The 18,215-nt window shown below is 39.2% G+C and overlaps 1 protein-coding gene across 2 annotated transcripts in view; it reads left to right on the forward strand.

Moving 5' to 3' along the window:
• LOC129705626 (doublecortin domain-containing protein 1-like) overlaps positions 1–18,215 on the forward strand; it is a 296,861-nt gene that overhangs the window by 154,932 nt on the left and 123,714 nt on the right. For both annotated transcript variants that reach the window (XM_055649265.1, XM_055649266.1), the window contains 3 exons: positions 1,918–1,978; positions 2,923–2,997; positions 6,296–6,453. In XM_055649265.1, the coding sequence (XP_055505240.1) occupies positions 1,918–1,978; positions 2,923–2,997; positions 6,296–6,453 (294 nt within the window). The remainder of the gene's footprint in view (positions 1–1,917; positions 1,979–2,922; positions 2,998–6,295; positions 6,454–18,215) is intronic.

The raw sequence follows: 18,215 nt of genomic DNA on the forward strand, positions 1-18,215 counted from the left end.
AATGAAATGTAATAAAGTCATAGAGACATACAGCGTGGAAACAGGCCCTTTGGCCCAACTTTCCCATGTTGACCAACATATCCCATCTGCACTAGTCCCACCTGCCTGTTTTTCGCCCATATCCCTCTAAACCTACCCTGTCTATGTACCTGCTAAATGTTTCTGAAACATTGCGATAGCACCAGCCCCAATTACCTCCTCCGGCAGCTCATTCTATACTATTAATATTAATATTCTTAACATTGTGGTCATCCTTCCTAGGCATCATTTTGTAACTGGATTATTAATTAGCTCTTTCCTGTTACACGATACTATATTTAAAATATTCTCTTCCCTAGGCAGACCCCTTCAGCATAGTGATTTAGAAATCAGTCCATTATGTGTTTCAAAAATTCATTGTTAATATTATTAATACCAATTTAATATGTCTAATCCATATCTAGATCATTCCCATGATTATTACAGTAATCTGATTACATGTATCTATAACTTTCTCATTTATGCTGTGACCATATTCCCATAACATCATTGGGTTAACATCCACTTACACCAAACACACAGGTCGTATGCTTTGAAGCTTTTATTAACCTTTTAGTGCTGTATTTCCTCATTTGTAAACATCTGTTTTCTTAGCAATCTTCTCTGACTATAAGAGTTTGCATAAAGAAAGGCAGCAAGAACTGTTTTACAATTACACCTTAGGCTGAATATTATTTTAAATATATATAATCTGGAAATGAATGAGCATATTTTAACTAGTATATGCGACAGAATGTACAAGCCACTTTGTTCTTATTTGCCAAAAGCCTGCTGCTACTCTACTGTTAATACAGCTCTTGGGTAGCTCTGGAGTCCAACTTAGCATAAGTGCCATGGAGATTTTCTTTCCCTCCCTCTCCATTATTATGTTTGTTGTGAAGATTGCATAATGCAGTTTCAGTCCAGTAGGTTTAGATTCATAATGTGGAAATTGATTTTGACAATGTCACAAAAATGTTCTTAACATATAACACTTTAATGGAGATGTTGTTAGCTCATTCATTTTTAAATATGTTCAAATAAATCAGGTAATAACTCTTAAAATTGTAGCTTAAAATACTAAAAGGAATCTGGTGTGATTGAAGAGTGTTTGAATGAAATCACTGCCACAGGATTTTCTACTGTGTAGTTGGCCGTGATTTATTTTCTCGTTTATTCTTGAGCTGTGGTGACGTTGATAAAAAAGCCACACATTTAACCAATCCTTAATTGGCCTGAGAAGCCATGATTAGTGGCCAGGCTTCTTCTCCATGCGTCGTTCCAGTCAATGGCTTGTTGCTCTATATCATCAATTTCATAGTGGGTAGCACCTAGACTAAACTGGTTTGGGCTGCCTAGTTCCTTTCTGTATCAGACATTGAGGAATGTGTTGGCTTTGTACAAGAGTCGGACAGCTGTTGTGATATTTTCCAACAGCAAATTCTGAGATTTATTGGGAAAAGGAAAACATTAAAGAGAAGTAACCAATAGACAATTGGAATATTCCAAATGATTTATTCCAAAAGATTTTGTTCTTTGTACCTTATCTAGTTTCCCACTCCCCTGACTCTCAGTCTGAAGAAGGGTCTCAAACTGAAATGTCACCTATTCCTTTTCTCCAGAGATGCTGCCTGACCCACTGAGTTACTCCATCATTTCGTGTCTATAATTGGAATATCCAGTTCCATTAAGGTTAATAGAATTATATATCAGGATTTTACTGAAGTACCTGCTCTGTTACTGCCCAAGATACATTTTTGCCCTTCTATTTCATAAATAGCTATTATATTTTTACTGCTAACATTTTGTTTGCTTGCACTCCCATGGCCAGATGAACACCATTACATAGCAGATTCTCATCCCTCTTTCTATTTCTTTCTCTTTCTTTTCTCCCCACAGAATGAAGCAGAGTCCGCAACAACAGTGGACGTTTAATCCAGCTGGTAACATTAACTCAATGGTTGGTGTTTTGTTTGTTGCATTGAAGTAAATCATTGAATGATCTGACCACCATAGTAGATCTTGCTTCCAAATTTCCTCACAGGGCAAGCTTGCTGCCTTCATCAAATAGTGTTGAGCTGCCAGCATCGCTCTTGCCAAAGTGCTGGTGAGATCATGATTCTAACAGAAATAAAAGCCCAAAACTTGCTGGCTGCTCTTCATGGTAAAAGATGAAGTGAAGCAAAGAATGTTCTATTATACACTGAATAAAAGTCGATCTCTTGTTAAAATATGCCCCATTGGTAGCCCTGTTGCCTTGTACAGTTAGCTCAAATTCTGCAGCAAGATTTAAACATGTTAACCTGGCTGATTACTTCAGTGCAATACTTTGGATTGCTCCATTGCTGGAGATGACATTGAGATTTTAAATCAATGCTTTGTTTACTCTTGAAACTGGAAGATGGCGATCCCATAACACTAATCAGAGATTAGGGGAGTTTTCATGGTTGTTTGACTAGCATTTACCTACCAATCAAGATCACAAAAACAATATAATTGACTGTTTATGGGGCATGGTACAAATAGCTTGCTGTCTCAGTGCTATTCGGCTCAATTGGAAATTAAACATTTAGAGTCAGAGAGTCATACAATGTGGAAACAGACCCCTCGGCTCAACTTGTCCAGGACTACCAACATGCCCCATCTACACCATTAGTGTCACCAGCCTGCGTTTGGTCCATATCCCTTTAAACCTATTTTATCCAAGGAGTTTCTGAAATTGTGCAAGGATGTTGAAAAGACACCAGTTATTTCATCCTAAAAGCAAATTCTGCAGCTTAAAAAAAACTTTAAAATCCAGTCTTGTGCAAGTATATTCATTTCTATGTTGTGCCACGCATTAATTCCACAAATGTGATACATTTCCGCTGCTCCTTTCAGCTTATTTTGTTTGCACCCCTACAGGCCTATCCTGAAATGGTCCTCACATATCTTGGTGAACTGAGAAGGAGGTCAGAAATGGGGCAGTCAGTGCACCAGGTATGTTTTGAGTCCTGCTCCATGAACAGCCAAGTGAGGCGCAGAACTTTGAAGAAGAAATTAGTTTTAGGAAAGAGTCAAATTGTATGTAAGATCATAGTGCAAGATCGAGTGCTCTTTATTGTAAATTCAGCTGTGTGAAGTATATCCTTTGTTGTGGATTCAGCTGTGGGTTACGAAAAATAATACTTCGTAAAATGTAAACAGGAGCTGAAATGAAGATGAACGTATGATGATTTTGAATAAAAGCTTTTCCGTAGAAAAGATATTTAGATAATAAAGATAGAAAGATAAAATAAAATAAAAGATATTCTGTAGAAAAGTGAAATAAAGATAAAAATGTCAAAAACATTCAGCAGGTTAGGTAACGTGGAGAAGGAAAGAGTTTTTTATTTTCAGGTTAGTAATTTTTTGGTGTATTTTAGACCGCCGACCTGCAGTATTGAATCTGATTCTGTATGCTCATTTATGATGTTTCACTACTGAGTATTTCCAGCAGTATCAGCCTTTATGGTGGTAATTACAGCATGTGTGAAAAAGGCACGTCATCTTGCTGTGGAGATTTTCATTCGTTTTTTGTCCTGTGGTGGCCGATTGCAAATTTTAAATATATAGCATGAATTACAGTTAAGACACAATGCATTACACATACATTCAAGCATTTAAAGCACTATTGCAGCTTTGGGCTTTGCTGATAGGAAATTCAGTAATGCATGCAAGTCAGGGGTCACAAGAAACTGCCGATGCTGAAATATTGAGCAAAATACAAAGTGTTGGAAGAACTCAGCGATCAATTGGCCTTTAAACAACTTCCACATGTCAGATAACAATAACAAGCCCAATAACAACTGCTCCCAGTGTATCCTCCGAAGATCCTGCTTATTAAAGTTGTACTTTGCCTTGATAATTTAGGACCTTCCTGTAAGATCCAGGATTTTCCCTATTACAAACAATGTTAAAACTTACGGAATTGTGTCTCTTTCATGGTATCAGCAGTCCCATGGCCAGGATTTTTTCCCAACGCAAGATCCTGTATGTTCCCTTCTCCGGTTTGGACTATCCACATACTATTTCAAGAAGCCCTCTTGGATACACCTAACAAATTCTGTCTCATCTAAGGTTTTGGCGCTGAGCAAGTCCTTGTCGATATTGGGGAAGTGAAAGCCACCCAATAAGACAACCCTGTTGCTTTAGCATTTTTATGATAATCAGTCTATATATCTGTTTCTCTTTCTCCCTCTTGCTGTTGGGGGGTCTGTAAAACAATCTCATTGAAGTGCTTGCAGCTTTCTTATTTCTAAGCTCTACCCATATCGCCTCAGCAGATGAACCCTCCAATATGTCGTCTCTGAGTACCATTGTGACTGTTTCCCTGATTAGTAGTGCATCTCCTCCACCTTTTTGCCTCCCCCTCCATCATGTCTGAAACATCGAAACCCCAGACTATTGAGCTGCCAGTCATATCCCTCTTGCAACCACATTTCCGTAATGGCCACAGTATCATAGACCCATTTGGAGAAAAAATATCTTCATACTGTTGGGTTGTAACCTAGACAAGTGATACTACTCCTCAAGCTTGTAGCCTCTCTCTGGCAACCAAACATAGAAACATAGAAATTAGGTGCAGGAGTAGGCCATTCGGCCCTTCGAGCCTGCACCGCCATTCAATATGATCATGGCTGATCATCCAACTCAGTAACCCGTACCTTCTCTCCATACCCCCTGTTTAGGGGCCACATTAATAAGCTAGACATATAGCCAATGAACTACTCAACTACTCAAGAGTTCTCACCACTCTCTGCGTGAAAAAAGTTCTTCTCATCTCGGTTTTAAAGGATTTCCCCTTTATCCAATGGAGGAAGTAAAGCACAGAAAGGTCGTTATGGGAATGGAAAGGGGAGTTAAACCAGTTAATAACCAGGAGATCCAGCACGCCTCGGTGAAACTGCACCTGGAATACTTGATCCAGTTTTGTTTTCCATATCTGTGGAAAGATTTGCTTGCAATGGAGGCAGTGCAAAAAGGTTTCACTAGGTTGATTCCTCAGATTAAGGGAATTTACATGTACTGTATAATAGAGTAGGCTGACATTCATTATAGTATAGAAACATGAAGTGTGGTTCTCTTGAAAGACACGTTTCTGAAGAAGTTTGACAATGAATACTGAGAGGCTTTTTTCTCTAAAGGAGGTGTCTAGAACTACAGGTAGGTGGCTTAATTTCAGAATAATTTCATACGGAGATAGGAAGGAATTTAATTTCTCAGAGTTGTGATTGTTTGCAACTCTCTGCTCTAGAGAGCTACGGTGGTGAAGTTATTGATTACATTAGGTGGACAAATTGTCAGATATTTCAATTACAAAGGCATTGAGTGATAATGGGAGCAAGTGAGACGTGTTCTATTGAGGCTAAGATTGAATCGGCTATGATCTTATTGAAGAGCATAAGAGATTACAGATGCTGAAATCCGTAGCAAGAAAAAGGCAGAGTTGTTGGAGGAACTCTGCGGGTCAGCTGATGTATGCGGAGGGAAATGGACAGCCAGCATTTATGATCGAGAACCCTCATCTAGACTGCAAGAATCGAGGGGAAGTAGCCAGTATAAAGAAGTGCAGGGAGCGGAAGAGCTAGCTGATCTTATTGAAGTTAGAGTAGACCCGAGGAGCTGACTGATCTACTTGTGTTTTTATTTCATTTATTTTACATTGTCTTGTGCATTGTTGTTGGATATTCACCTCCTTTGAAATATTTTGTGCTGCATTCATTTGATAAAATCACATTATTTAAGATAATATTTTTATTTTTGTAACCAAACTTTCCTTGTTTACCATAATTTGACGCTGTAGTATTAATTTTCGTTTCTTGTCAGCACGCAAAATAACAGATGGCATTCAAAATTAAATATATCCGTTGGAATTTAAGTTTAAGCAAACACCGCTGTAAGAAATTTGGCTGCTCTTATCATAATGCCCCAGAATGCCAATTAGTTGGAAATGGAGATAGATGGGATTAGTTAGTTTGATTTACAATGACAAATTTATCAGCGTCTTTCCATAAAATGGCTCTCATTGAAGATGTTTTAATTACTGTTGAATTGCCCCCACTGCCTTCAGTTATTTTCATTAGCTGAAGGAAATATTGTGAGTAATTGTGCCATTTAGCCGTAAGGATGATAAGTAATTATCCCGGTGTCTTTTCAGTGCTTTATGGAGACTCAAATACGATAATAGTATGACAGTTTATTAAAAGGAATCATGTATCAATTTAATGAAAAGTTTTAATACTGTGTTCATACTCAGGTCTCTACAAATAGTCCCGGGAAGGGTAGTCACAAACAAGTTAGCAGGGCCTTAGAAGTCCAATTAATATCTGGAGCATCCCCTGAGGATGATACACAGCTGACTGTGGCACTGTTAAAGAAACTGGAAGAGAAACACCCCTGGACTCCAGCCCAGAGGTAAGCTGATAACAGCGCTGATATTTATTGTTCAATGACATTAGATGTTTTCTTTCCAGTTTCATGTGAGATTGATATTTTCCATATTTTTGAAATACCTTTGATGCCCTGGAGCTGGACGGCATCAACAAGGCCAGCCATTGAAATAAACTCAGGTGAAACCTGCGCATTAGGATTTTGAAGTGAACATCGAGCATTGCAACAAAACACCTTTTTGTTTTATATATACCTTTGAAGAGTTTAAATAGAGGTTGGAACAAACTTGGATTGTTTACCCTGGAATGTCAGACGTTAAGGGGAGACCTGAGAGCGGTATTTAAAATTATGTGAGACTTAGATACGGTAAACGGTCAGGACCTTTTCTTAGGGTGAAAATGTCAATGACCAGAGGGAATAGTTTTAACGTGAGAAGCGAAAAGTTTAAAGGAAATGTGTAAGGCAAATTTTTACACAGAGTGGTGCCTGGTACCCACTGCTGGTGTGGGGTGGAGGCAGATAATGATAGTGGTATTGAGATGCTTTTAGACAGGCATATGGATATGGAGGGAATGGAGGTATATGGATCACGTGCAGATAGAGAGGATCAGTTTAACTTGGCATCATGTTCAGCATCGAAAGGCCTGTTCCTGTGCTGTACTGTTCTAAGTTTATGTTCTATTGAAGCGTTGTGCTTCTTCTCTGTGTGATGAATGGCAAGATAGAACACCATAGGAATCAGTGTCAAGGTCTAGCAGTTTATGGTCTATATTAATGACACGTGAAGGGGCTATATTGGGCATTATTTCAAAGTTTGCTGAAGGATGGGTAAATTATGAGTATGATACAAAAAGTTTACAAAGGGAAAAAAAATCCATTTATCTCCACAGTGGCTGCCTGGCCTGCTGAGTTCCCCCAGCACTGTGTTTTGTTAATTAATTCTTACTTAAGGTTGCTTCCAATTTTCTCTTGACATCCTCGTCACCCTACATGTTCTGTACGACCACACACTGTAAGGGCATCTACAGGTATTCAACTCTCTTTCCATCTCTTAGCCCCTCTCTTGCATCCTCCCCTCCATCATCTCTGTCACTTGACCATTTCTATCACATCCCAATCTTCTCCTATCATCAGATCTTTTCAGCAAGCTACTCCAGCATTCTGCTCCAGCAATTATCTCCCCCCCCAATCTTGATCTACAAAAAAAAAATAACTTGGGTAATACTGAAAACAAAGGCTCAACATTATTTACGTTTTAAAGAACACCACCGTAAGAAGCCATGAATTCTGATGTGCGATTGCGAAAAGCATAGTGTCAGAATTTTACAGTGGTTTTAAAAAAGCAACAAAGATCCTCTCTCACATCCCACCTGCCTAAGTATGCACACTTAAGTATCATAGGGGGTACTTTCATCATCGTACAGTGATTGACTGAAATTCACATGCAGATGTGTAAAGTGTGATGTTCTGACGAGAGGTAGGATAATAATGATTTTAATGATTTTTTAAATGAACATTTTTGTGGCTAATTTTATTCAAACTGTTTGTTGACTTCACTGAAGGGTAAAATGAGTCAGAATGCAAAGCAGGTTGTCTAGTCCATTCCAGTTGGGTGGGTGAGGGGAAGGTGCACAGATGATTGATGGGGAGGGGGAGAGGGATTCACTGGGTATGGCTAGGCATTGCCATTAAAGACGTGTGTGATGTGGAGCACTTCCACCAAAAAGCTAAAGATAAAGAATTCTTTAAAAGAGAGATACTCAGGAAATGAGCTTTTGTAGGGCTACGGAGAAACAACAGAGAATCGGAATTAAAAAGAATGAGCTACTTGTGCTAACAAAATGGCAAAGTGCTCTCAATAGAACAAATTGCCCACTCTTGTTTCCATGTTTAGCTGAAAATTATACGCATTGTATAAAGATTTATGGACAACTTGGTTCAATTCAATCTTTTCAACAATTTTAAGTCTGAACTACTGCCTCTAGATTTATTGTAAAGTACGAAATAATATCGGAAAAGAGGCATTTTGACATCTTGAATGCGGTGAATAGAGCAATGTAGACTAATTATGCTTTGACAAATGGATTGGAAAGAATACTAAACGGTTGGGGGTAGGGGTGGAATTCAACACTCCTGAGTCACACTGGGAGCATTTATCAGGAAATTGTGGCACACCACCACCATTTTCTGCTAATTAAAATGAATGGATGGAAAATGGTAGGTTGCGTAGCCAGAAATCCACAATATAAGCGGCCGTTTGGAAAGGCTTCCCATTAATAGCCAGAACTTGAATAATTGTCAATCACACATGTGCACATGCACACTCGTCTAAATTTTAGTTGCATTTAGACTAGGGTCAGATTACCCTCAGAATGGTGCATGCTGAGTGGAAACACTATTTAAAAGATTACTCACTTCACAATCGAAACCAGTCTTTGAAAAGTTCTCCGGAGGTTGGTTTTGCAGAGTCAAATGTATTCACAGTCCCAACACATAAATTTGTTGAGCTCTACTTAAAAAAAAAAACTGTCAATAACTTAGCGTGGGTACTCTTGTGTTTATCTCAAGAATAACCCATTCTGAGTGGGACCTTGTTCAGACATTGTAGGTACATAAGGCAAAGCTGGGGGCTCTAAAGGGGGAAGTACAAAAAGTGCCTGTGTTCAAACAGACTATAGGGACACGTGCTTCCATCCTGATCTCTAAAAATCATGTCTCCGTGACTCACTTCTACCAAATCAATCAGCATTTTGAAATAATCACCGGATACACACATTCCCGTGCATCTTTGCTTTTGAAGGCAAAGGCCACTGTTAATCTCAGGTTCTTAGCCTTACCATTATTCCATGCGGTGTGGGCTGATCTACTCCAAGCCTTACAGTATTTAGTATACCATAGCTTTAGACAGGTCTCCAGTACTCTGTACTCCAAGAAAAAGGGTAACTTATACAGATGCGCAATAGAAAGCATCCAACCGGGAATGCATCACAACTTGGTTTGGCAGCAGCTCAGTTCAAGACTGCAAGAAATTGCAGAAGGATTGTGCATATAGCCCAGTCCATCACCCAAAAGAGCCCCCCCCCCCCATCAACTTCATCTACACTTCAGGCTGCCTCAGGAAAACAGCCAACATAATTAAGGACCTTTTCCACGCCAGTCATTCCTTATTCTCCCCTCTCCCATTAGGAAGAGGATACAAAGGCATGAAAGCATGTGGTTGTAGATTTTCTTCCCCATTGTAGCAGATGACGAAATGGTTCTCCCGTAGGCTAGGGTGTCTAGCACTCTCTTTGTGAACTTTGATTTTTTTTTTTGCCTGCACTTTCTCTATAATTGTAACGCTACAATGCTGTAACTGGATTCTGCATTCTGGTATTTTTCTCTTTGTATTTTCTGTTGTACTTGCCTATATACCAACACCTGAAATGAGAATTTAAGTTACGGGTATGTAGCTTTATATTGATGACCAAATCACAATTAACGATAACAAATGGCAAGCAAAGCTCCTCTTCAGATCTCAATTGGGCTGCTGCTCAGTCAATGTCCAAGTGATTGTTGAGCATGTGAAGAATTTTGTCTTCCTATGTATAACAATGCCTGAAGGATCTTCACAGATCTTGGCCATTAATTTTGAAAGCCAAATTATAAACACCAATGGGTGATGTGCATGGTAAAAATGCCTTAGTCGGAAAAGTTATATAATAAGGACCATGAAAGGTATATGATAGTCATTCACCTACCAGCTGTGACTCATGGATACATTAATTGATGGTTGCAATTTGCATCACAATAAAACAGTTATCATGGGTTCCTCTCCATTTCCTCAATAGACTGTTCAAATCTTTGAAAACATTTAATATGAAACAAGCACAAGATATTTACTATAATCAGAGAAGCAATGAGGATCCCCTCGAACTAATTTTTGATGGATACCAACCTCTGAAAGAATGACTGACCATTGATCTGGGTCAAATCCATTCACAGTATTGCTTTCATTTTCCCACCAGTCAAATGGACTGGGCAAGGATCCTTGCGATATAACTCAGCTCTGGACCTTGACATTGCGGTTCATGGACTCAATGCAGAACACTCAAAGCCATAGTACTGCATCTATCCCCTGTGAAGAAAGCATTCACTGTTTGTTTCCCCTCAAGAAAGGATTCTGCTGACTCACAATCCTTACAGTGCTTTTGAGAATATGTTCATATTCAAAGTAAAATTATCTAGTAGATGAGACAGGAGTGAGCTGGAAGCAATAGAAGATATATTAATATTGACAATGTATGTTGTATTTAATATTAGTCGCTTATATCTTTCCCAAGCATCCAAAGTCATAGTGCTTCGACAAAGAGACAGATGAACATTTTCATGATCATCAAGCAGATAGATATTACTGCAGTGGAAATGTCATCTCAGTTTCAATATTGCAGATCCTTATTGAAACTAACCCAAACAACTGTTGGTGAATTCTGTGGACCTTACAAGTAGCAACACTCTTCATCAAAAACCAATGTGTAGAATAAATATTAAGAACAACTCTTTTGGAGTCCTCCACTAGGAGTCCTCCACTAGGCCCAAAGCTGGTCCCCAGGATTAGTTACTGCAAGTTATCTCCACTCAACCAATGTCAATGAGAAGAGTTCATCATGATGTGGCTGTACCATGGATGGCTTCAGTGCCATCCAATATAACCTCTCCAAAGGATTAATCATTTCTTAGAATGATTACACGCATGTTCTACTAGGAAGGTACAGCACCAAGTCTTCCATTCATCAGATCAGAATTTTCCCAGTCTGCCCAAAGTGGAATTAAAACATTACATTGAACAAATTAATCTTAACATTATATAATGCCATAACAATATCTGCTTAGTGCCTGCCCTACTTGAGTACATTCAAGGTTGGAAGGCACTAGTATTGAGATGCAGTGGTAACGCAATCCATTTCCCTATTCCTATGAGGCAGCATCAGACTACTAGAAGGCTTCTCCCTCTCCCTCTGGTTTGGACAGTCACAAGAAACGTTGCCCTCCATGAGAGGGTTTCAGACTTTTGAGCCGCAGTTACTGGGTTACTGGGTGTAGGACAAAGGTAAGTGTGTCCCTGAGAGGCATCGGTAGTGGGAAAATTGGACATCTGCAGTGGTGTCATCAATGCCACGTTGGTCTAAATTGTTTTTTAAAACTTAATTTCAAATAAAAACAGAAAATGCTAGATATACTCAGCAGTTTAGGCCACATATTTGGGAAGAGAAACAGTTAATGTTTCATGTCAAAGTCCCTTTGTCAGAATTTCTGAAGGACTTTGCATCCTATCAGATCCTCTCCATTAACATTGCAAGCCTTGAATTTTGAGCACCAAATAGTGTTATTGGTAACAATGCCTTAGCCTGACGTATTATATGACAAGGTCTATGAGAGGCATATGACAGTATGTCGTTAGCTCTGTTTTTGTTCCACACGTGTGGCTTGACCTATCGAGTATTTGTAGCATTTTTTATTTTTATATGACAATCAATGTCACACCTGCAATGCCAGGGAATTGGATAGACAATGATGTTCTTATTTGTTATGGCTCAGATGAACTCTTCTTTTTTTAGCCTTCCAGCCCGATTCCAAATATGTGGTGCACTTGATGCCTGTTCCCTACATTGTCCCAATTTCTCTTTGGTTACTTATATTTCCTCGGTTATATTCACCAGGTCAGCAGGAGGATCTGGAGCAAGGCCAATTACCTTTCAGACCACCAATTTTGTCCTATGTTCCTTAATTCTATCGTCCATGGAATTTAACTTGCACAAGTGTGAAGTGATGCACTTTAGGAATGGAAAGTGGGCCCCAGGAGTGTTGTAGAACAGGGAGACTAGGGGGTATAGCACATATTTCCCAGGGTAGTGACAAAGCCAAATGGCCCACTTGCCTTCATTGTCTAATCCAGAACTTGCTGAGTGCTGAAGTCCTGTGTGTACCAACTATCTGGAGTATTCAAGGACATGTTCAACCTCCCGCTTCTGTGGTCTGCGGTTTCCACTATTTGAAAAGAACATCTCTGTATCAGTGATAATGACTATAGTTCTGCAGCACTTACATCCACTGTAATGAAGTGCTTTAAAAGGTTGGCTATGGCTCAAATCTCAGAAATGAAATGGGTCAGTTTTGATTTTCCTATCACCACAGCAGGTCAACAGCAACTTTTAATTTACAGCCATCTACTGTCCTCCGGTCTATCTGGACAATAGAAATAAATATATTAAGCTGTTGTCCATTGACTACGGTTTGGCGTTCAACACTATCATCTCCTCCAAGTATTACCTAGCTCCAAGACCTGAGCCTCTCTCTGTACCTCCCCTTTCCAAGGAAACCCATGCAGTCACAGGGAGAATGTGCAAACTCCACACAGACAGCATCCGAGGTCAGCATTAAATCCGGGTGTCTGGAGCTGTGAGGCAGCAACTCTACCACTTGGGCCACTGTGCTAGATGTCGCTGGACTAGGACTCAAGGTGGGATAGTGAGCACGGAGATGATGGATGAGTGAAACCTGGTTGGAGTTATGATACAAGGAACAGGTTTTTGAATGTTGAAGTTTAAGAAAGATGGAAGCTTTTTTTTGTTTGTTTGTTTGTTTGTTTTTATTGTTTGTTGATATGTCTTGGGTTTATTTGTTTGTTTTTGTTTGAATTTCTTTGAATTTTTTTGTTTGTTTTTTTTTGTTTCATTAATTGTTGTTTTTTGTTCTCTGTCTACTGTATGTTTGTTATGATAAAATTTGAAAAAAATGAAGCTGTACAATAATTGTATAGTTGTAGATGCCGAGCGATTTATCCGTGTACAATTGCTTCCAATTAAAAATAAATAAATACATAAATAAAGAGAAAGAAAAAAGAAAATGGAAGCTGCTAGATATGCCAAAACCCCTGTTTGACTAGTTAAATTGCGAGGTAACAGGGATTTCAGAAGCAAATGAACTGAGGGATTTGCATTAATGAGCTATACGGATCAAATTGTTAGTGGTGGTGATACAGAATGGATGTTGATGGATCCCAGATTAAATAGAATAACATATTTGCATTAAAGGTGTTGGTTTCGACTGGAATATTATGTTGTCTGAAGGCTGTCTAATAGTTAGTTGAAGGAACGGTTAATATAGATCGTGGAGGTCTCTGATCTTGTAATTCACTAAATATTAGATCAAATGTTTGATCAGTGAGACAAGGTTTTATATCAATCTTGTGAATTACCCTTCCTCAATGGCCAAACATTTATGGGATACATTGGCTACAAAGGAATACTATTAATTACCTTTTGCAATTCCCTTTGTTAACCCCACCACTCCCTCCTTTATCATACAGCACATTATTTGACAGAATGTTTCATAAATACTCTTGATCCTTGGCCTTATTTTCCTCATAGCTTTCATCCTTATAGTACGCTTCAGTCACTTTTTGAAATTAAAAGTATTTACAAATGTCTCAATTTTTCCTCTTTTCTCAGGCACAGCTGCAAAAGTCATGATATTTGCTGCTGAGGATAATTAATTCAAATTCAAAAGTGCAGCACTAATTATAGAAATAATTTGTTTTTCTCTCTAGATTTTCCTGCTTCATTGTTATGAGAGTATGCTTTGGTTGCCTTTCGACCAACCCCCCTAACTTGTGCATACCCTCATTACATTAATCACAAAGACAAACTATTGAGCATCTTCATAGAAATTCAGTGTGGGATTCTGACACCTATAGCAAATGGTCATATCGAAGTGAGGTGCTCTCCTTGTGGCTTCAGATTTGGACCGAGAAGGTTGTTTAGCCCTTTGAGTGTATACCATAGGAGCAGGGAGGTCACAAGTTGTACATCCCATGGAACAGTTTTGGTCCCAAATATTGGACATTATTGCCATAGAGGGAGTCTAGACGGTTCTCTCTGATTCCTGGGATGTCAGGACTGTCTTATGAAGAAAGACATCATACTCTCTACACTGATTCTGCTATCAGGAAGATTGTTCCCGACCACCAAAGGGCAAAATAAGGGGGAACCTTTAAGTGATTACCAGTCAACTCTCTGTAGGCCAGTTCATCTTTGGGGAGTTAGATGTGGCAGATTGAGAGAAGGCAGTACGGGGAAAAGTTGGATGATCAGCCATGATCATATTGAATGGCCAGGCTCAAAGGGCAGAATGTAAATTTCTATGTTTATGTTCTAATAAGGTAATCCACATAAATAGAACGGGAGATCAGAATCAAACTGGATAGCTGGATCTGTGCGACAGCCGAACTACAGTAACTGTGTCTTTGTGCCCAACTCATGTAGAATAATAATAATAATAATAATAATAATGATATATTTTATTGCCATTGCACATAAGCGCAAAGAGATTTGGTATGCAGCTTCCATCCGATGTCATAACATAAATAACGAATAAAATTTTGATTTAGATACCCCGAGAACATGGATTGTAAAAAGAACAGTAAAATAGTCAAAACAGTTCAAACAGACTAAAGTGCAGATGTGTCTGTGCGACGTGACCATCCGAGGGAGACAGTCCAGGGGGGGTGGGTGGCACTCAGCAGGGCTGGTTCAGAGCCGCTATAGCCCTGGGAATGTCTGAAGAAGGGTCTCCACCCGAAACGTCGCCTATTCCTTCGCTCCATAGATGATGCCTCACCCGCCGAGTTTCTCCAGCTTTTTTTTGTCTACCTTCGAACATTTCCAAGAACTGTTGTACTTGGTACAAAATGTGAAGCTGAACCCATTACTCTGCAAAATTCTGCTTTCTTGGTACAACATTCACAAACTACATGTACAGGCCACGGTGCAAATTGGAAATGGATGGCTTAGTACCCACTGATTTGTTTGTCTGTATTTTAGTGGTAAAACGACAAATTTACAGGAGCTCATCAAATTGACTGAGAGTCAGTATGGAAATAATTGATTTATAGTTCAGGAGAAACCAGTACTTTAAACAGAGTTTACATTTCCGATTAATAAATAGGGTATTGCAATTTAGCTGACTGAGTTTGCTATTCTGATCTGTACGATTTCATTATTAGAGTAGATCATGTTTAACCTGTGGCTAATATTACTTAAACTCGGTGAGCAGAAGTGCTTGGTTGGTTAGGTTTATGACCAATTACCAATGCAGGAAAACATTCAGTTCAAAATGAGTTCTTGCTGAACAGCCTTTGACTTTGGATATTAAGTAATGAACAAATCCTTGCAAGATCCAAAAGAACTACATGGTCACAACAAGCACTTCCTGAGCACATTTTCTGAAGGTGAATGGGTGTCAAATATGTTGAATCTAGAACAGTACAGCACAGGAATAGTCCCTTCAGCTCACGATATCTATGCCGAACATTATGCCAATTAAACTAATCTCCCCTGCCTGCATATAACCCATATCCCTCCATTCCCTGCATGTTCTTCTGCCTACCTAAAAACCTCTTAAACCTCAAAATGTGCATGTGCGTTGTGACGCAAGTTATGTGAGTGCAATTTTGCTGAGGTATTTGCATTGGGAAATTGGCAATTCCAGAGATAATGGCTTTTAAAAATGTGCGAAATATGTAATCTACCTGTCAAAGCCATCTAAAGTGGTGCTTTCAAGGGTGCTAATAATTACTTTGGGTGCCCACCCTGCTGAAAACTTGGCCTCTGTGGCCTTGGGTCAGGCTTTGCCTATTTCTGTAGTTGGAATGTGCTTCCCAGCACTCCTATTCTGAGAAAGAAATGGAAAATGATTATACTTAGCAGGTCAGTCAGCATCAGTAGAAAGGGTAACTGAGTTAACATTTTAGATTGATGAACCTTCATTAAATTTAAAGTCCTGATGAAGAATCATTGACCTGAAACATCAAATCCTCTTCTCTATTCAGGTTTAATTCAGTTGACGACATCTGCAGTATTTTGTATTTCATCCCCTTACTGAGACTGCCAGAGGTGGGAATGGGTGATACTTGTTTGGGGGTTACTGGAGTTTGGGATGTGAAGTCTGGGATTGGCTGCAAAAGTGGGAATGGGCTGGATGGGATATCAAGGAGCAAGGATGGGGGACACAGATCAAGGGTTTGGCTGGGAAACAGAATGGTGCTCAAGAATTGTGTAAGAAGGAACTCCAGATGCTGGTTTAAACCGAAGATAGACACAAAGGCTGGAGTAATTCAGCAGGACAGGCAGCATCTTTGGAGAGAAGGAATGGGTGACATTTCGGGTCGAGACCCTTCTTCAGACTCGAGAATTGTTGGAGAAGTTGGTTCAATGCAGGTGGAAGCCCAAAGATGAATTTGTTGACAACCAGTCCTATGCTACTCAGAACATATTGTCCTGGGAATAGGTTGGCATGGATTTAAGGGAAGAGGGGAAAGATTTAATAGGAACCTGAGGGGCAACTTTCTCTCACAGATGGCAATATGTATATAAGCTGCCAGAAGAGGCAGGTACTATAACAACATTTAAAAGGCATTTGCACAGGTACATAGAAAGGAAAGGTTTTGAGGGATATGGGCCAAGTGCAGGCAGGTGGGACTAGTGTAGATGGGCTTCTTGGTCAGCATGAGCAAGTTGGGCTAATGGGCCTGTTTCCATGCTTATGACTCAATGAATGCTTAACAAAAGACCCTTCCAGTCCATCATCGTCCAAGTACCGTTGCAGTGCTAAAAAAAATAGTATTTCAGAGGTTCTGATGTAATCCTGCGTGTCTCTGTTGCAGAAATTGCATCAATTTTCAAAGATGACTGATGCCAAGAAGTACCCAGCTGAATTTTGCAAAATGATGCAAAAATGACCTGGTATACAATTTTCATGATTAATTCTGGTAATATATAGTATTATGCAATTGAATTTCTGGGCAATAGTTCGAGATCATAAAGAATATGGCTGATACATGGGATCAACAGTTGGTCAATGAAAGACACGACAAACCAGATGACACTGTAGCAATAAAGAATAATGAAATAACATGATCTTATTGAATAGTGGAACAATCTCAAGGGGCAGAATGGTAAGCTTCTATTTGTGTGCATCTTCCTTTCTCTGGTAAGTACAGATTGCATGTTGGATTTGAAGGCACGATTTGGCAACATTAGTTTTCCTATCCAAACAGCACACCTTTATTTAAATCAGACACAGCTGATGAAGCATGCTGACCCAGCTTGTCACCAAGTGACCTGTGATAAGGAAATAATGAACACTGAGTATCTGTCATCATAACCATTTCTGACAGTTTGGCTACAGGCTCATCTGCGTTACTTGCATAGAAAGGCCTTTGTTGTTCCCACTAGTGACTTTGCAGACTGCTGTGGGGTTTGCTAACTGCTGCACTCCTCCCACAATATCCTGCTGTATGGACGAGCAGCTGTCAATGACAAATCTGGCATTTGTCCTGATGATGTAATTGGCCTTTATTTATTTATCCTTTTACACACAAAAAAAATTATCGATATAATTTTTTTTTTTGCCATTCACCCTATTTTCTGTCTTAATTTGTAAATGAAGCACATCCAGATGTAAACAATGAAACATGGTTTGTTTAAGACCTATTTTAAAAGTGCACTCAGGCCAATTAAGTATTTATAAGTTGATCTGACAATTTACTTAAGAACCTCATTTTCTATATAATGATGGTATCTAAATTATTTAAGAAGACTTGCTAATCTTTATTGCACTTTCAATAATTTAGTGATGGCTATTTGAACACTATTTTCCTTCTGAGTCCCAGCATTAAAAAATATATGGGGTGTAAAGGAATAAAATAGCTTGCCATTTTAATTCTTGGACTATAAATATAATTCAGT

Source organism: Leucoraja erinacea, chromosome 18 (genome assembly GCF_028641065.1).
Source record: "Leucoraja erinacea ecotype New England chromosome 18, Leri_hhj_1, whole genome shotgun sequence".
In the NCBI taxonomy this organism is placed as follows: Eukaryota; Metazoa; Chordata; class Chondrichthyes; order Rajiformes; family Rajidae; genus Leucoraja; species Leucoraja erinaceus.